General features: G+C 38.9%; 1 protein-coding gene across 3 annotated transcripts in view; it reads left to right on the top strand.

Moving 5' to 3' along the window:
- Nucleotides 1-20,474, top strand: part of NME7 (NME/NM23 family member 7) — an 89,171-nt gene that overhangs the window by 46,067 nt on the left and 22,630 nt on the right. For all 3 annotated transcript variants that reach the window (XM_064410092.1, XM_064410093.1, XM_064410091.1), the window contains 3 exons: nucleotides 3,967-4,031; nucleotides 4,825-4,893; nucleotides 8,500-8,601. In XM_064410092.1, the coding sequence (XP_064266162.1) occupies nucleotides 3,967-4,031; nucleotides 4,825-4,893; nucleotides 8,500-8,601 (236 nt within the window). The remainder of the gene's footprint in view (nucleotides 1-3,966; nucleotides 4,032-4,824; nucleotides 4,894-8,499; nucleotides 8,602-20,474) is intronic.

Below are 20,474 nucleotides of genomic sequence, written 5' to 3'. Positions count from 1 at the left end.
TTTACTGACCAGTGTTTTTCAATGTTGTCTGAAACAAAGATTAGCAAGAACTTCAACTGAAATACATTGCAGGAGGGCCCAACTCTAAATCCCACTTTTCTATCTTCTAGAGTTCAAAAAGGACTTTGCTTGGAGTCAAGCCTGATTGTGGTTCTCTGGAGTTTTGAAATAGGACTTTACCACTTGGTAGGAAAGAATCAGAATTTTTGATTATACTATGAAGCAAAATTGCATTTTAAAATGTCAGAAAAAGACATGAAATCAAATTGCTACTTATAGTTACTGATATGTTAAGCACCCAGTACAGGTTACTTTTAGAAATATGTTACTGGATGAGGTGGATCATCAATCTGATCAGCCATGGCAGTTTTTGTATTCCTGTCAAAAATCCCCTGATGTTTAAGAGGAATTATTTTTAATTATTGGAAGGATTTAAAAAAATTACATATGAAGGCTGAGATGAGGAATCTAGTTCTTGCCTTTCTTTGAGAGCAGTCTGCTATCTTGCCTAATGAGCTTTTAACAGAGGAATGGTTAAATTAGGAAACAGGTCAAGAAGAAAAGGAAGACAATGAAACATTCCTACTCCTAGGGGTGATGGTTCATAGTGTACAGGGACTGAAAGGTCCCAGTAGCACAGCTGCTGTGGCTCATTGATTAAAGTTAAAAGTGACTTGCATTAAACTGTTTCATTTTATCCCAATGCATAATTCTGCAAACAGTGGTAACATTTTTCAGTCTGGTGTCTTCCCTGCTACTTTCTGTTTCTTAATTAAGGACAATTTTCAAATACTGTATGTTGTAAAGCAACAAAGGTATAATATTAATGTACTGAGGAAGTCTTAGTACTTTATCATTTTACCTGATTAAAATATATTGGAAAATTATTGCTGTCTATATTGGAAAATTATGTCCTGTACTAGGTATTTAGTAATATAATGCTGCCCAGCAGACAAAAAATGTGTGCTCGTGCTCCCTTTCTTTCACTCTTTGTGCTTGGATTAGTGTTAAATTCCCTCAGTTGTATTTAGTAATGCTTGGGATTCTTTTGTGCTTTAAGACTGAAAATTCATCATAACTGGTGCCTAATCTGTGGCTTTGATTTGTGTTCTTACTGTAATTACATTTTAAATATTCACTGACCCTTTTTGAAGGGTCCTTAGAAAGTTGTTTTTTTCACTACAGATTTGGATTTTAAAGTTGAAAAGAACTGTTGAAAGCTGCTGAAATGGCACTCTAATTAGCTCGTATTTTCCTGAGCCTTATCTGCTCCCAAAGAAGAGGATATGTCCCAGTTCAGTCATGCAGCTGGCTGAAAGCTTCAGACAGATCCCAAGCTGAGCCTTGAGCTTGCATTGTCTGTTGCTTGGGGATTGCCTTTGTGCTTTTTGTTTCTATTTTGGTTCAGATAGAATTTGAAAGGCAAATGGAAAGCAAAGTGTCCCTAGGAGGAATGATACATGGATTCCCCAAACTGGGACAAGGGAGGGCAAATCACTGGATCTCTGGATCGGTGCTGCCACTGGCAACTTGCTTATGCTCCTCTGCCTCAATTTCCATATCTTGGAAGTGGAGCTAACATCCTGCTTTGCAAACATAAATGAAACCTCATGGCCCTTCTTCCTCAAGGCACTTTGAATTTTGTGGATGAGGTGTCTTTCTGTCTGAATGCTGACAAGTCCTTTGGTTAAGCATTTTGGATGTTGCAGACATAGGCAATTTCTCTGGAGCAATGAAGTGCTCTGCTGCTCTGATGAGTGAGAGTGAGCTCAGAAATACAGTGTAGAGGAAAATCTTGAGAGATTTATCACAATTATTAAAGAAACCTTGCATTAAACACCTTTATGCAAAGGTCTTTAATCTTAAAGTCTCCTATCTCCTCTCTACACAAGAGATAGGTCTTAGTGACTTCAGTAGAGAAACAGCCCAGAAAGCTGAATAGAGTCCCTCTTTGCTTCTCTAAAACATGGATTTTATTTGTAGCATGTAAAACTGCTGAAGACAAAAGTTCTGTAAAAAGCAGATTCTCCATAGTACCCCATAACTTGATGTATTTTAATTAGATCCTTGCTGGCTTAGAGTGCCTATGCAATAGCCCATTCTTGACTGATAAAGTGTGAAATGGACATCTGTCAGGCAAAGCAGCCGTCCCTTACCTTTCTCATAGCTTTTTCCCTGCAAGTGACAGTGACCATTTATCTGCCAGTGCCCTTTCTTCATCTTTGCTGGTTTCTAGTGAAGCAGTTGACCAGAGTGTTGTCTTTGAAGATTGAGAATGAGGAAATGTTTATGCTGTGTCACATATTTAATAAGTTAATTAAATTAGTTAATTAATGAAATGCATTTATTTATTAAATTTGTTTATTCATTTCGTGAATGATTCCCAGCCAGTCACTTGATCTCTTTACAAACTGCCCATTCATCTCTGAAAACAAGAGTGAAGGCTCACTGCCTCAGTGGAATCTGTGTGGAAGCATATGAGATGCTCAGCCTTTCCAGCAGGGTGGACAAAAAGAAACCAGAGCTCTGGGTTCTCTCTCTGATGTGGTCTTGCATTTCCTGGGCAAACCTGTCCAAGTCCCTTCATTTTGTGGTTGCAACTTTTTTTTTTTAATCTTAAAAAAGGGGGATTTTTTTTCCTTTGGGTTCACAGTAGTGTTAAAAGGAAACTTCTACCAAAACATGGTGGAACATATAGTGGGATAGGAATTGTATTTGCCTCTGCTTGTTTCTAAGTTCTATAAACACAAAGAGCTGCATGTACTGAGTATGCACTGAAATCTCAGGTATTCCCTTCAGTAGCTCGAAGATTTTTGGAAGAAATATGCAATATTTTGTAGAGGGAAGGCTTTTCTACACAAACCTTAGTGTGAAAATGTGATAGAAAATACTTGAGACATGGGTTTTTTTCATATTCATTTGTAAATACAATTTTTGAAAGCCTTTCAACCCTCAGTCTCGTTTGCTCAGAGCTGCCACTGACCTTTTGATGTGGAGGGAAGCTCCCCAGTCCTATGCCACAGGTATTAGAAGGCTGTATCTCAAGCATGCTATAACTTCCATACTATCTTTGTTTTATTCTCATCTCCTAAATGTATGCAGCACTAAATATCCTGCAATTTAAAGACTACTTAATAAAAGGATCTGATGACCAGGAGTCACATCCTGCCGTTGTCATTTGTTACAGGGTATTTTTCTGTGATTAAGTCTTTTCTAGATAAATGTCCAGAAATTCTCTGAAATTCACTCACACAGAGTAATGTGCTTGGCTGACATAATCTTCAAAATGGCCTGATCTTATAAGCATGGGCAAATCTAAAATATACATTCAATGGAAAATCAGTGGTTCTTGTTTTCTGAAGTTCCATGTTTTGTTTTACAACATCATTCAGTCTTTAGGATGTGTTCTGGAGAGAATAAGCAACAGTATCATCAGCAATAGCATATTTGTGAGCTGTAAACTTCGAAGGAATAGGTTATTTTGCACCAATGTGATTTTCCCATCGCAGACATGAGCTCCTGTGCTAGTTTACTGGCAACATTTGTTATCATCCTGCATTGTTTCTGGCTTAAAGTAGGACCTGCAAAAAGAAAAAGACAGCTGATGCTCTGAATTGGTGACTGATTAAGCATCAGTATTGCCGGGGTCTTCATTAAAAATCTAAATCTTGGTCTTGCAGCAACTGGGTGTCTTGCAGTTGATCTGAGAAAAGCAAAGGCTTCACTAATTACCTTTTTTAATAGAAATGCTTTTCAACACCTGCATGGAGTTTAATTATTTGAAGCCATCAACATGTAAGCTCATAGAGAACATAGTGTGAACTCAACTCTGTTCTCTTCTTCCTCTCAAGTATTACACAAACACTGTTTTTTCAGTTTGGGAATAAGCAGTATATTGGCATAATACCTTTCAGTAGTAAAATCTGCTTTTTGAAATTGAGTGCTGTATTTTCCATGTTTCCTCAGGGCTTTCTGGAAAGATTATAAAAGCCATCCTCAAGGAAGGATTTGAGATCTCAGCTTTGCAGATGGTAGGTTTCCTTTTGTGTGTTTCTATGATAAACAGAAGTTGGAGTAGTGCTGTATGCACGTCATAGCTGTGCACAGGTGTCTTCCTGCAGTATAAAACTCTTGTGTAGGCTGTAGCAGTGTTTTGGGATCAGCATTGTCCTTGTGTTTTAGTATCTGACTGATCAGCTAATCTGTTTCTGTTTGCTTGGTGACCTTGAGCCAAGATACTTCACTTCCCTGTATCTGAGTTTCCCTATAGTTAGCAGGGAGGTAATTATATTCGCCTTTTCTGGAGCAATTTGAGATATCTTTATGAAATGTACTAGCTAAGATTAATTAAACTATTGTTAATATCCTTCCTTAATTTTTTTTAAAAATATATATTTAGTATGAATTATGGGGAATGCTTTTAAAGGTACTTGAGGGGTTTTGACACCCTGAATACCCTCAGCAGTTAAAGGGATTTGGCACAGAGATTGTTCCCAAGAGTTCTGCCCTTCAGTTGTGGTGAGAGTCTCAAGATCTGACATTCTTCTATCACTCAATTTCTATCACAAATGAAGAATAGTCCCTTTCTTAGTGGGATCAGCCAACATTGCATTGTCTGCTTGTATTTGATGTGGAAAAAGATACTGTGTGCTATGTTGCTTGTGCCATCACTAAGTTGCTGACAAGCTTCATATTGCGATATTAAAGCCATTCCTTTTACCTAGTAAAAGTTAGACGATTCTGAATGTTTGCTGGTTAAGAATGGGTGTCTTTGTATTCCTGTTGTTGTTTAATATAGACTGGCTAACGTTTTGTTTTTTTTAGTTCAACATGGAGCGTCCAAATGTGGAAGAATTTTATGAGATTTACAAAGGCGTTGTCCCTGAATACCTGGTAAGCATAAGTTTAACAGGAATCTGTTTAAAAATAAAATATGCTCAAGTGAGGAAATTACCACATTTCTTATTGCTTGGGATTGTGATGTGGTTTCTTTTATGAACCTGGTATTGAACAGTTCTAGTCTGTTCTCAAATAAATTAATTCATTGTGAGAATTGTGTTATGTGTGTCATAATCAAGGAGAGCCTTACATGAAAATTGTTCAGCCGAGGAATTTGTAAAATACAACAGAGACATGTCTCCGGCTTCCCCCAGAAAGGTTATTTTATTGATGTTGAGCTATGAGAATGTATCACACCCGCGTCTTTCTTTGGTTGGATGTTGTAACAGTGGCTTGGATCAAAATACATATTAATTTTATTTACAATGAGGCTGCTGTGTTGGAGGCTTTCGTAATGACATCTTGAACTATTCTTTGGTTTATTTATGTGACTTTCGTAAATATTCAGAAAAATTAAGAAGTTTGCGATATGCTGTAATCCCAGTGGACATCTGAGGCTCTCTATAGTATTATGCTTTCTTGTACTGTCACGTAAAACTTCCTGACTGCAGATAGAACAATGGGAATACAAGAAGATGAGTTTGTATTTCTGGATCACCTTGTCTCAGAGGATTTTGGTTCCTTTTACTCATAGTAATTTTTACTTTACTGTGTAATTTACTCATAGTAATGAGTTTAGCTTCACTGCCATGCTATTATGTTGCAAATTATCCTTAAATTTTAAATGGTTACATTATTGTAAGTTTTCTACATATTTACTAATATTACTCTGAAAATGATTTTTTTTCTTCCCCCTTTATGATCGTTCAGGCTAACTAATTTCAACGGGGTTTGTAGATTTGTCTTTAAATAGGTTAGAAGTGCTGTTCACTCTCAGATACTCATAAAGCCTCCTCTGAAAATCATTTTTGACAAGTACCAAAGGGGGATTGGACAGGCATACTTGTGGGTATGTGGCAGAATTTAAAAATTGAAGTATCTGACCAGTATTTCAGGGTCTGAGGAGTCCTGTAGTGCTGCAAAAGTCTCTGCTTTGAACAAAATGGGAAATTTTCTACCATTTTCTGCAGCTCTTGGGCTGCACAATCTCTAACCCTCTAACAAGTTGCAAATTTTAGTTATATAATTTAATTGGAGAGTTACTCAGAAGGGAAGGTGACATTTAAACAAGGTAAGTCAATAAATAAAATGCGTTGTAGGTGATGTCAAGAAAAGTGAGAATCTGGGGCTCTGTCCTGGAAGTTATATTGTTGGATTGACTCAGTTGAAAAGAAATAAAATTAATATTTTCATGCACTCAATATCTAAAAAGCAGAAAACAGAAAAGCTAATCATGATGGTAAAGGGTTCTAGAGAAGGCACACATAGGAACAGCAATGGATATTGCTGGTGCAGTCCAAATAGGAAAGTGTGTTACAAAACAGGATATTGGAAAAAGAATATGACCAATTCTGTATGTGACTCAGAACATCTGTTTTGATCTAAATTTTATTTATCATTCCAAAAATAACTCAGCAGAGAAGATACTAGCATCCAGAAATCCTTTTGAAAAACTGTAGTTCCATTTCTTCTGGTTATTTTTTGTCAGTCAGATAAAGGTTTGACATTGTATATAAAGTATTCTGTGAAAAGAGAAAGCTGTACAATTGCCCAAAATTTTAGCTTTGTTAGTATCTCCTACATGGGATTTTACATACTGTTGCTTAGTTTTTCTGCTGTTTTGCTTTGTATTTCGTACTCTAGCCAGAATAGAAAATGGGGGAAAAGAAGTGAGATTATTTCAGCTCAGAATTCACTTTGTTAATCAAAAATGCTTGAGCTTGATCCACCTTCCGGAATGGTTCTGGCTGACCACAAACCATGCTATTTGATGAATAAACTATTTGCCAAAGAAAATTTGATGTATCTGTGACTGGGATCCTCACCAGACAAGTGCTGTTTGCTGTTTAGACTCAGCTTTGGACTTGATGGTGCTGCGTAAGTAGATCAGGCTTGTCTGACAGAGAATCACCTGCCTCTGTGCAGTACCTGGTGGCAGCTGGTCTTCAGGTCTTCAGCTGTGTGCAGTAATGAAGGAGTCAGGAGTAACTTCAGTCATGTTGTTCACTGTTGCTGGTGGGATGTTTGTGCTGAGACAGAAACAATTAAAAGAGGGAGAAACTGTTTACTGTTTCTTAGCAGAATGAAATACATGGGCTTTTGACCTGTTTTGAACAGAGGATCTGTTGGTGATGAAACAGTTTTTTCAATTAAAATATTTATTTATGTTGTAGAGCATGAAGCTAGTCTGCACTCTTTTCATGTCCTTAATGAATACTTCTACCTAAATTTCCTAGGATCTGGTTGATGATAGAGGCACCAGATAAAATTCAGAGAGGGGAGCTTAGGCACACGTTCTCAGTATGGAATCTAGTATGGGGATAGCAGCTTTTGGAACAGCGCTGCTTGACTCAGAGTCATTGTGTATTTATTTTCTGTCATGATTCATAGAAGGACGAGAAGGACTTAGTTGTTATTTTCCTTCTGCTCTTTCATCACTCTGTATGCTTTGCCATGGCTCATCTTTGATCTGCCTGTGGCTGGTGGGCATGATTGCAGAGCCTTGCTAGTCCTTACCTATCCTCGCTTACTTTCTGTTTTGTCTTTCCTCATTGGTTTTGATTCCTTTAATTGTCTTGATTTGTTTAAAACTTGTCTGTCCAGATTTCTAGACAAGTATGCAATTATAAGGGCATGATTTAAAAAAGAAAGTCAGACTGGAACATCAAAATAGATTCTTTCTGCTTGTGAAACCTATACCTCTAATTAACAAACTCCAAATTGGCACTAATGCCCAGAGTTATGAAAACTAAGACCAATCTTCATCACCCACACAGAACTCACGATGTCTCTTTACTCTTCTGGAGACTCCAGGGAAACAGATGATTTCACTGTAACTGAGATCCTGATATTAGTACATCACAAGAATGTTGCCAGACCCTTTCCCTAACAGGTTGTGCCGCAGGCACAGATTCTGTTGGCTTGTGTGTTTCAGCTCCTGTAGTAATCTGTGAGGAAAAGATAGAGAGAACCAAAAGCCCAGGAGACATTTTAATGACTTAAAGCCATTGAATGAGTGTATATTTGAAAACAGATATAGGCTGTGTACTGTGCTTCTGGCAGGGAACACTGCAAATTACATTGCTGCCTGTGGAACTGGCTGAACATAGCATGATTTTTCAGGTTTAAAACCCAGCAAAGTGCATTCCAGTGATTCAGTCTAGTTTGACAAGTTACTGCCATGGAATATAGGTCCAGATCAATGAGGATGTACCTACAAAAGAATTTAAAGTATTGTGGTTGGTGTTATGTGCTATTCAGAATCCTGTTGAAGCTGAATATCCAATTTTTCTCAATTTCCTCCTTCTAAACCAAGTAGCAAATTGGAAAACATTTCTTTTGTGGTGAAAACCAAAGGTATCTGTTTAGTGTCCTCACTTTCCTAAATGCATATTTCTTAATTGTTCCTTTCCTATAAATTTGGGCCTTGTTTTGGGGAGAAATGCAACCCTTGCTGAAACCCAAAGTGTTCAACTTTTTTCCATCTGCTTTCTCTTCCAGGAGATGATTTCAGAATTGTGTTCAGGCCCCTGCATAGCAATGGAGATTAGACAATTCGATCCTTCAAAAGTGTTCAGAGACTTCTGTGGTCCTACTGACCCTGTAAGTACTTTCTTGAGTGATAAATAATGCATAAAAAATTGATGTTGTAAGTGAATTAAAGTGTCAAAATGTGGTATGGCTGCCACATGCCTGCTGCTTTCATTAGGAACATGTCAGTATTACATTATTATACGAGGTCAGACACTGACCTTGGTGGACCAATTTGCAAATACTTTAGCAACCTTTCTGATCTTACCTAAACCAAATTATAAAATAGTGTGATGACATTTATGTGAAAGGAAAACTATCTAGGCAAAAATATCTGTTAAAGGATTCACAAATATAAGAATGCAAAGCTTCAGAGCCCTGGAATGAACAGTTATTTCATCCATCATCTTGGATGCTAGTGTGATCACATGTTAATTTACTGCAGTCTGTGGCATTCTCCTAGGATGAAGCTGAAAGGAGAGTAGGTTCCTTTGATTTTTAAAAGGAAGCAAACAAAAAAGTGTGTCAAAGTTCTCTTACCTGTTTGCTTCTAGCTTTTATTTTTCATTTCTTGAGGTGTATAATTACATATCTGTAAATACTGTGTGCAATTTGATGACAGGCGTAAGTACTGTCTCAAAAAGTTTGCAGATTTCTGTTAAACAGTGAAGAAACTGTTTATTTGCAATGTTAATAAGAGCTGTTTAAAAAGGTCTCTGAATGTCACACAAGACTGCAGCTTTTCAGAGAGGGGAGGCATCCTCAGACTCTGCTATGCACACAAAACTATAAGGTTTGAAATGCTGACATCATATGAGCAGCTGAGAACTTTTGTTGAGATATTTAAATTACAAGTAAGAATGGCGTTTATGAAATGACTTCAGGTCCCACTGATTTCCATGGTGTGTCTGGATCACTTAAGCCCTTTTTTAAAATACACTATCAAATCTTGCTATGCAGGTTCTTAAATTACACATTTTTTGGTGGGTGCTATTTCACTCTGTTTCTACTGGTGCAGTTAAAATGAAAGGAAAAAATGAAAGAAAAAATAATTAAAATAATTTACCTATGGTAAAGAGGTAACTGTTCTAGAAAGCTAGGAAGAGGACTTAAAAAAAATTAATTGAATCTGATTCTTACAGAACATGTGTCTTTTCAACTTTCAGTACACACTATTACTTGGAGGTAAAAGTTACTAACTGGACCAAAGTCTGACAGAAATGAAGTTGTGTTTCTCCTTTGTTGTAAAGAAATTAAAATGCTTGGAGGGGTAGGGATAAATGCAGCACAGTGTGTATTATGAAGAAAGCTTTTTTAAGTTCAGTAAGGAAGAAAAAGAAAACAACCTATTCTACATTGATTTGGCTTGCTTTAACATGGACTAGGATGTAAAATCTGTAATGGAAAACCTTGGAACAAGGGGAAGGTGGCCTGGGTATCCTGTCACCACTTGAGTTTGCTGGCATTGATATTTCATTTCACAATGTTTGTACAGTTTTGGCTGCTGGAGCAGTTGGAGACTTTTTGTTATTGCTTAGGTCTGAAGCTACAGCTTTAGTTTTCACATCTTTGTGCAGCTTCTATATTGAAATAACTGCTTGGTACCATTTTGTCATGGAGTTGTCAAGATGCTTACTTAGTATTCATAAAACACTTGGAAAATGCTGTAGAAATTAAGGTGGGGTTTTTTGTTTGGGGTGGGGTTTTTTTTGGTTTTTTTTGTTCATATGCAAATTTAAAAGTTGGTTATAATACATTATTCCAAGAGTCTACATCAGCTACCTGTTCCTGGCTGACCACATAAATTTTAGTATTCCTAAGAGCTTTTACTTGGCATTGGCAGTACGCTAAACGTGACTCAAGTCCCTTCTGTTGTGAAATATTATTAAAGTGATGGGATGTGCTGCAATATTTCTGCATCCTGTGGACTGAAAGGGGATTTTCATATGCTTGCTTTAAATCCTAACCTGCATTCTTTTTACACTGGGGATTTGCACCTTTTTGTGTAACAGTGTATCAAGTCGTTTGGACTTTTGCATGAAAGAGCTGAAAGGGAGATTAGATGGTTTAAAACAAAGCAGTGAGCTGAAAGAGCTGGAGTCTGCTTTAGCTCCATTCCTGACCTCACTGTGTGACCTTGGACAAAAAGTTCAATATCTTTCTGCCTCAGTTAATCACATCAGTTAAATAAGGATAGCTATGAGCCAAAGAGCACTGTTGCTGTAAGATTTTTGTTTTTATAGACCTCCTGTGAATCTCTAGCAGTGAAAAATAGATATATGTGAGGCCTAAAATGTTCATGTTCATTCCTAGAGCTACATTATCAGCACAGCATTTTCATACTGCATCATATAAGGAATAGTTCAGTGGAAGATGTAAAGGAATATAAAGGCTGTTTTTGAGCTTCCAAGTACTCATTTTCTGGTTATACCTCTATAGCTATTTCAGTGTGGATTCTCCCTATAGCCTAGTGAGCCCTGATGAGAGTATTGACAATGAAGTACATAATGTCTTTCAAGAGAAATAAGATTATTTTAATCTAACTCTTTAATGAAGAAGATTTTAATAGAATTGATTATCTGCTCAGATAGTGTGAGTCATGTAATAAAAATAAAAACTTTCATTCAGAGGCAGACTGTTAGCAGCTAGAGTAGCAAACGGACCAATCAATACCAGTTACAATATCCTGCTGTTTAAGTCAGCAATGGGAAAACATGATTGAATTGCTTAGATGTTATTTAGGGTCAATCATTTGACTCTGTCCTTTCAGTTTTTAATTTCTACATTAGCTTCTGCAGGTCTAATGAAAAAGTGTTCTAGACAGAGCTAAGGCTCTTAGTTAGGAGAGAGGGTAGAGGGTAGTTTTTGTCTGCGGAGATGCATTCTTCCTTCTAGTGCAGTGCCATTTTCTGAGCTGGCACTGCTGGTTCCTAAAGCCCAAGGTATCTGCAGGTTCAGAACTTCTCCTGCCTTTTTCCATGTCACCTGTTTGTGCACAGGCAGGGGATCTAGAAGAAAGGAAGTGCTGAGGTAGCTGTGCTCTAATGACCCATAGCTGCAATGTGACTGCAAACTAGGAGTTGTCACCACTGTTATAGACTGTTGGTATGTTGGTGTATGATTTGAAATTTACCTCCAACAGTATTACAGTTTCTTGCCAGAGACAAGCCTGTGTCTGTGGATGCCAAACACCACACCTGTGGCAGTAAGTTGCTTTCCCTGGTTTAAAATGCATGGAGTCTGCACTAACTGCACCAGGAACAAAACTGATAATTATTTGTTCTTCCTCTCAAAGATCTGTGTAGCCCTGGGAGCTGCTGAGAGTCAAGAATCCAAGAAGTAATTTTTACAGGCATGAATTCAGTGCTCATAGTAACTTCTCCTGATGCCTTTTTTGCTTCTGAATATGTACTGCAGAGGTCTGATGGGTCTTGACACCCACCCTACCCCTGCTGCCCTATTTGCTTTGATCGCATGTGTGTGTGCTTTGTAGTGGCATGGATACATGATCTGCTTACAGTTTTGAGGTGACCAGCTTAGAGCTGTGTTTCTTGCAGACTGTCTCCTCCAAGCCACTCTTTGAAGGTGATGGGCAGGCCTTTAATGGCAAGAGGGATTTCAGCCCCAGGCAATATGTCTTTGTGCAGAGATTAGAACAAAAATCAGAGCAGTAGTAGTGGAGGAACCCTTTGCTTGCAAGTAGTTTGCTTTAGATGTGGTTTGTTGTTGCTGCAAGGTTGCTGTCGTATGATGGCTGTTCAGTGTCATGTGGAGCTGGAGCTTGTAGGCTCACTTTGATTCTTGATGGCTAGATTAAATTTGCTGTTATTAGTGGTGACTGACAGTCTCCATCAGGAGACTAAATATTGACAGAGCCCTCAAGACCTAATGCTACTTTAAATTCAGTGTGATTGAGGCATGTTGGCAAAGTTATAGCTGGAAAAAAAACACTTTTATCTGCCACTCCTTGTCTACGGCTCCAGAGCTACTGAACTTGAATGTGTTATCAGTGCAACTGTTGCTGCCTAAACACATCCTGGATGTCAGCCCACTGGATTTGAGTTCAATGGTCCCAAATTTGAGTAATGTGGTAAAATAGTTAATAAAAGATACTGCATTGTCCATTACCAGGCCCACTGCCACCACAGAGGCATGATACTGGAGAGTCTGCTGCTTTCATCCTCTGGAGAGAAGGTGTTTGTGCCCTCTGGTAGAGGACTGAGAGTATAATTGCATCTCATTTCCTGTTGCTGCAATGTCTTTTTTTATAATTAGTTGACTACCAAAATCTCTCTAGCCTATGTAGTAGAGGGTTTTTTTGGAATTTACTCTGCTACCTGACACTATGATATTTTAGTATCCCCTGATGACAAGACACGTTTTAAATTGATTTCTGGACATTTGCAGGAAGTTACAATATTTTGTCAAAGATTCTGTATGTCCTTCTAGAAAGTAGCATAAGCTTCAGAAGCTTCAGGATTCTCATCTGCATTTTTGTCTTTCCCTTAAGTCAATGTGTCTCTGGCTTGGAAATGTTTCTTTCAGGGTACCTCTCGCCTTGTTCCAGGCTGGAATCACTTGCCCTATTTCAGCAATAGGAGTGAAACATGATCCCAGAGACTGAAGGAAAGCAGGGCAGTGCCACAAAGCATTTACAGCACTGGTTACTGATCTTCCTTGGCTTGCTGAACTACCATGGAGAACTCCTAGTTACTCTCCAGAATGGCTAATGTGCCAGGATATCCTGGAGCTGGATGTTTGGGGCTTTCCCTGAAAAGTGTCACAGGACTAGCCGTTTTGATAAGGGTTTAAGCTGCACCTAGAATATTTACTTTTTAAGAAAACTCAATTTTTTTGGTCAAGACCTTGGTACTGATCAGCTCTGCAGACACACGAAGACATTTAATCTGATCTGAAATTACAAAGACTAATTGCATCTGTACGTAGGTGGGAATGAAGACTGAAAGACTGGCTTAGAAATCATAAAGGCTCACTGTGCACTCAGACTGAGCACAAATCAAAGTGGTAGGTGTGTGTTATTAAAGAATTGGTTATTTTAAGCAACTGTGATGAACACAAAATTCTTACAAATGCTGTGAGTTACATAAATTTGTCTATTCAGCCTTGAGGGGGTGGGGTTTTTCTGACTGCGCAGAGTTTTAGTAATAACTGTCCATCTGCTGGTCTTGTTCTGCAAAATGAATGCTTCTACGCCCTGTTTGTATTGGATCTTCCTGGTAATGTTCTCTCCAAGCTTTGAATAAATGCCATGCTTCAGGGTGGTATTACAGATTTAGTATCTCATACTGATGGCTCATATTTTATTTTAAAAGTGACCACACAAAATTTTAGAAGTGCTTGCCTAGTTTCTTTCGGCATTTACTTGGTTTTTGTCTAAATAATACAAAATCAATATGTTTCAATATATCATATCTTTGTTGCATATCTACTTAGGTATCTTAGATGGATTAATGGGAAAAGTTTTGGTTCCCGCTGATGTAGAGAAAGAGATAGGCTTCTAACATAGCAGCTGATCATGTGATACCAGCCTAGTATAGACAAATATACAATGTAATTTTGCACTGCTAGGTTGATCAAAGGTAATCTGCAGGGTTCTTTCCAGGGCTTCTTTCTCATAGCTGCACTGGATTACATTGTCATTTACCTGACCTAGGTGAGGGTTGTAATACTGTTTAAAAGCAAGAGTATAACCCTCTCATGAAAACAGTCTTTGTCAGCAATAGAAATAGCTGATCATCAGAACTTTAAGGTTGTAGTGTCCTCCTGCAGTCAGAGGATGTCTGTCTTCCTTGGTGATTCCCTTTCTTTTCATTTTTTTAGTATTTTTTTCTCCCTTTTTTTTCCTTTGCACCTATTTAAGGTTCTGCTGTAGTTGCAGAGGTTCCTGAGAATAGATTAATTAATATATTCAGTCCATAAAGGCAAGGTAAGAACATTTTTGGGAATATTGTGGTTCTGGGTTAATTTCAATTTATGAGATTGTTTTCTTTGCTTCCCTTATGTTCAGCTTGTTACAGCAGACAGCAAATCACTCTTTTACCTTGGACAGCAGTGTTTTTTAATATATAAAATACCAGAAACTAAATATTCAGGAAAATAAACCAGCTTATATCTTCAGTTCTTCCTTGAAAAAAGGGAGCATTGTTTCCAAAAGATATGGCAAGTTCTGAGGTCACTCTGTCTGGGAAAGAAAATTATACTATTACTTCACTAAACAACTATTTTCTCCTTTAGTTTCTTAGCACTTTGGTCATGGTGACCTTGTGTGTTTGTAGAATATTTGATTTGAATAGATTAAGAGTGTTTGCTTACATGCATGCCTCAGGTTTTTATTGACTGTAGATAGCCTTGTCCTTCACTACAATTCGTCCCAGCCTCTGGTTGGAACATATTGGTTATGTTGTGCTGTTGCAAATACTTCATGTTATGAGATAATATGAGTGATATTTCATTTTTTAAAATTAAGAAAATAATAAAGGTTGAATGTTTAAGAAAATCAAGGAAGAACATGGTAGAGTAGCAAGTGCTTTTTCTAGAATTCTGTAGAGGGCAGTTAGCAAGAGTCAACACAGAAAGCTGCTTGATGAAATTGTGCAATAGAGAAAGTTATAACCATGTAGAAAAAGGGCAGTGAAACAGTTGACTTTTCCACACAACTGATGCCTTAAGTTTTAGCTTTCATATTTTCCAGATTCTGTACTGCATTGGTATATAATTCTGAACTTCATATAAAGTGTTAGCAAGTTCTCCTCAGAGTTTAGTTAGACAAAACAATCCTTTTCCAGCCCGAGAACCAAGGACACTGTTACAGCTTCAGGCCCAAAAGGTGTAAACAGCAGTGAATTGAGGAGAGCAAACTGGGAGGACAGGACTTCATAATCTGAAGCTGGAATTCGACAATTCACCCCAATATGTAAATGGGCCAAAACTTAGAAAAGTGTGAAAATGTATGACCTGTCATCCATCTTGGATGTAGCCTCAGCCAGGGTCTCGTACTGCCCAAGGTGTATACTTTGAAGGCCTTTTTAATAAATACCAACTCTCTTCCTTTAGCACTGTCTAGCCTCTGTTCTAGGTAGCCTCTCAAGGCATCACAGCCGTGATGATGTTGTCATTGTGAGTATCCTGAAGTTGGCTGTAACCGTTCCAGAAAGTTTCATGTTTTTCAGTCAGCAGATTATGAATGGTCAATTCCTAGAAGTGCATGACTTAATTCTCTCTTTTCCTTATTCCAGAGGATTTCTTATTCAGGCTCTGCTCGGTCAATGCATTGGTAGTAGAGCTAGTAACAGTCAAAGAAAGGACCTGCAGATCACAGTGTATCTTAGGTACTCTTAATGATGAATATGAGAGAAGTTGGAGTTATAGAGAAGATTATTCTGTGAGGTATTGAAAAACACCTGAAAGACAATGCAATCATTGGTCACAGCCAGCATGACTTTGTGTGTGCAACGAAAGTCCTGCTTATCAAACCTGATTTTCTTTTATGACAAGGTGATCCACCTTGTTGATCAAGGGAAGCCAGTTGGTGTAATCTTTTTGGATTTTGGTGAAGTTTTCGGCACTGTCTCTCACAGGATCCTTCTGCACAAGGTGTCCCGTATACAGCTGGATAAATATGTCATGGGATGGGTGAGCAGGTGGCTCACATGTCGGGCACAAAGGGTTACAGTGAATGACATCAGACTGGTGACCTGTCACTTGTGGCTTTCTGCAGGGCTTCATCTTTGGCCCTCTGCTCTTCAACATCTTCATAAATTACTTGAATACAGGGCTGGAAGGGATACTGAGTAAGTCTGCAGATAATATTGAACTGGGAGGAGCTGTTGACTCCCTCAAAGGCAGAGAACCCACAAAGAGACCTTGGTAAATGAGAAGGCTGGGCAATCACCAACCATGTGAAGTTCAGCAAGGGAAAGTGCTGGATTCTGCACCTGGAATGGGGCAACCCAGAATGTACAGAAAGACTGGGGAATGAGACATTGGAAAGCAGCACCATGGAAAGGGACCTGGGGGTCTTGGTCGATGGAGAGTTGAATTTGAGGCAGGAGGGCCAACCCTGTCCTGGGGGCATCAGGCCCAGCATCACAGCCGGGCAGGGGAGGGGATTGTCCTGCTCTGCTCTGAGCTGGGGTGGCCTCACCTGGAACATTGTGTATGGTTCTGGTCACAGCATAAGAAGGGTAATAAAGCTGTTAGAGAGTGTCCAACGTAGGGTAATGAGGATGGAGAAGGGCCTTGAGGGGAGGCTGTATGAGGAGCAGCTGAGGTCACTTGGTGTGTTCAGCCTGGAGGAGACTGAGGACAGACCTCATTGCAGTTACAGCTTCCTTGTGAGGGGGAGAGGAGGGGCAGGCACTGATCTCTTCTCTGTGCTGACCAGTGACAGGACTTGAGGGAATGGCCTGAAATTTTGTCAGTGGAGGTTTAAGTTGGATATTAGGAAAAAGGCTTTTCACCTTGAGGGTGGTTGGATACTGGAACAGGCTCCTTAGGGAAGTGGTCACAGCACCAAGCCTGACAGAGCTCAAGAAGCATTTGGGCAATGGTCTTGGAGACCTGGTGTGACTCTTGGAGTGTCCTGTGCTGGGTCAGGAGTTGGATTGACAATCCTTGTGGTTCCCTTCCAAGGCAGCTTATTCTGTGATTCTGTATCTGCAGTTATTTTCTACTTGAACTACATTAATGAAGGCTTCAAAGTGGATGAAGACAAATACTGAGGCCTAAGCCTTCCCTTCTGTACAAAAAGTAGTCTGATTTCACATTTGTAATGATGATGGGTATTGTTGTTGTTATTATTGTTATTATTCTTCCTCCTCTCATCAACTGCTGACAGCCAACACTGTTGTGAGAAAAACTGCAGCAGTAGTTTTCAGTATGTATCACTGGTCTCATTGCCTGAGGATACTGTTAACTAAACAAAAGCATTTTAGAAGCTGGATACAAAATGCTTAATTCAATTTCTGAGAACTTGCTGAATAATTTGGGGTACTGCTTGCTGGTCTCTTTGATTCAGGCTGACATCCTCTGTTCTGCTGCAGGGCCACCTGAGCTGAATTTTTATCAGCTGCTTTCACTTACAATATGATAGACTGCATCTGATGTGTACATGGGACTTCCCTTCAATACTCCTAATAAGAAGTTTTTCCTTTTTCTGCTTCCATTGACTTCCCACCTCAAGGGACTAGAACATGGTCAGAGTAGAAGATAGGTGAACAGCAGTTCTTCATATTCCCGTGGCAGCTCTCAAGTTCCCATAGGTGACCTGGTATGGTCTGAGTTCTGCAGGTGGTAGCTTCTTGTCGGAGTGCTACCCAGGAATTACAAAGCATTACATCAAGGAGAGAGAATAGTTGAGGATCTAATCTGAGATTTTAAAGATCTGAGCTGAAAGTTAAGACATTGAACTTGTGATTCTTGTGAATTACACATTTCTTTTGTGCCCCTAGAAAATTACTGTCTCACTCTCTTGGTTTCCCACTCCAGAAAATGGGGTCTGTTCTGCTATTTTCTGTTCTTTGTGTCTCTTCCTATAAGTTTTCCAGGCCAAGAACCATTTGTTAGTATGTATAGGCACATTGCCTAATACAGATAGTCCTGAACAGAGCAGGGGCTTTAAAAAAGCAGTTGTAACACAAATAATGAGTGATTCCTTCCATCAGAACAGGGCTGCTCACAACTGTGTAGGAAGATGGCAGTACTGCTACCACCAAGGTTGCACTAAAGAGGCTTTAGGGCACAGAAAGGAAGGGGAAGGTCTCTCTCATTTGATGCTAAGAATCAAATGAGAATGATCTCTGGGATTTGCAGCAGGAATGTGAATTTTATCTTTCAATCCATCTCCATCTTCTGTTGAAGTGAATGGTCTGAAATTGGTTCAGCTTGGGAAGTCTCAGTAGAATTTCAAAGCAATTTTTTCTGCTTTGGAAAGTGTAAAGCTCCAATACCTGGACTGCTTCACAAATGTAGAATTTAATCTCAAAAAAATCAGAGGAAAAGATGATTTGTAATTGTTCTTGTTCTTTCAGGGGAAAAATCAGCCAAAATATCTGCAGATGAAAAATAATGTCTTGCAATCTTCTAGTGGGTTTTACTAGAGGCTCTTCACATATTTTGCTAATCTGAGTTAATAAAATCCCAAAATATGTTTTGCAACCTAGTGTGTTTTTGTACTTGTTTTACAGGTGAATTAATAAATGGATGATATACTGGGTGGCTTGGAAAGCACAGGAAAAGCATCAGTAGGACCATCTCACCTTTAAAACTTAAAGTATCTAATAATGAAATTTACAGTTATACTGCATGTTCTGATGTCTTGTGGGGTTAGATGCTTTTCAGTTGTTAAATGCTTTCTTTTTCCAGCTTGTCAAGTGACATAAATATCCTTTATGGCACCCAGATAATGGGATAAGCTGGATATTTTATCTTTATTCCTGTTTTGTGACCAGCTTGTATTTGGTAGCTCAATTATCTTCAAGGCTTCACCATCCATTTACGCTTAACTCAGGCATGTGGCTGCCCGAGTTCAGCACATTGTCTATGGCAGACAGCCACACAAACTTTCTGAGTAGGCCACTTATCATTAGAATCACTTGCACATCAACCAGAAGCACCAAGACCAGTGAAAATACTGTCTCATGCTGGCAAAATACGCCACGTATGCTGCCCACAGCAGAGAACTCGCAGAGAGCTGGTGCAGAATCTTTGGGTTGCCAGGGAGGAGGAGTGGTAAGGAAGGTGTGGGAGTGAAACAGAGAGAATCAAAGTGCCTGAGGGGGATGGAGGGTGAGGAGGAGACAGTGTAACAACTTGTACAGACTTGTGAGCTTCCGGAAAACTGCCAACACTGGAGTGTGGATTATAATTTTAGGTCCATTAACAAAACTTTGAAAGACACAGGGTTTCAGACCGGTAGTTCGGAGGTTGGCTGGCTTTAAAATCAACACAAAAGTAGACGGATTTTTTTTTTTTTAACAGACAAGAGTAAGCTTATGTAATAAAATAAACTATGGTTTGAGAAGTTGCTGCTACTGTTACAAAACTGTTTGATTTTGGAAGGAGTTTCGCCTTGCATGCACTTTTTATAGGCCTTGCAATTGAAAATTTGACTGCTGTTGCCTGGATCAGATCAATTAATTTGCTGAACAAACCTTTACAGCCACCCTCTTTCACGTACAGAACTAGGTGCGCACGGACTTGGCTTAGTTAAAAGTCAGAATGGACAATAAGTGATGTATTCTGCCATCAACCAGGAGAAGACATCCTGGAAGTCTAGCTGAAGTTTACAGCGCTAAGGGGAGAGACGGTTAGGCTAAGTATTGTAAAGACTTTGAATGTTTGAATGCAGCTTTTCCAGGTTCTTGAGGTTGGCTTGTGATAAAAATTAAAAGGCAAGGGGAGTTTAGTGTGTGTGTTTAAAGGAGGTTACTTTGACTTGATTTTTTTTTTTTTTGTGATACATGGAAAGTACAAAAGCACTTTCAGGTTACAGTGACTCCCTTGAAGTCTTTTTAAGGCCTTTGATACTGACTCTCTATTTGTACATGGCATTGCTGCAGCTCATGTGGAACACAAAGAGAAAACGTCACTCAACAAGTGACTTCTGTTCTGGATTGGTTTGTGAAATGTAAGCTGAAGAAAGCCTCTTACGTACTCTTTAACACTGACCTGGTTTTGTATTTAGAAGCTTTATGAAGCACTTTTCTACAGGCAGACCCCAGGTTTCAAGGCAAACTTCTTCCCCAGTTAAAGTTTTTACAGTGGCAACAGCACCACCCTCTTACGTAATTTGTCTCTGTAATAGAGACAGAAGAATTAGTTTAGGGGTGATGAACTGGACCTTGAATTGCTGCAGGAATAGAAAATTGTGTTCTGTAGCAGCTGATGTTGATTTCTGTTATAGATGAAAAAAGAAAAATAGCAAT

This window comes from Passer domesticus, chromosome 2 (assembly GCF_036417665.1).
Source record: "Passer domesticus isolate bPasDom1 chromosome 2, bPasDom1.hap1, whole genome shotgun sequence".
Classification (NCBI taxonomy): domain Eukaryota; kingdom Metazoa; phylum Chordata; class Aves; order Passeriformes; family Passeridae; genus Passer; species Passer domesticus.
Note: the sequence above shows the minus strand (reverse complement) of the source record. Positions and strands in the feature narration are given on the sequence as shown.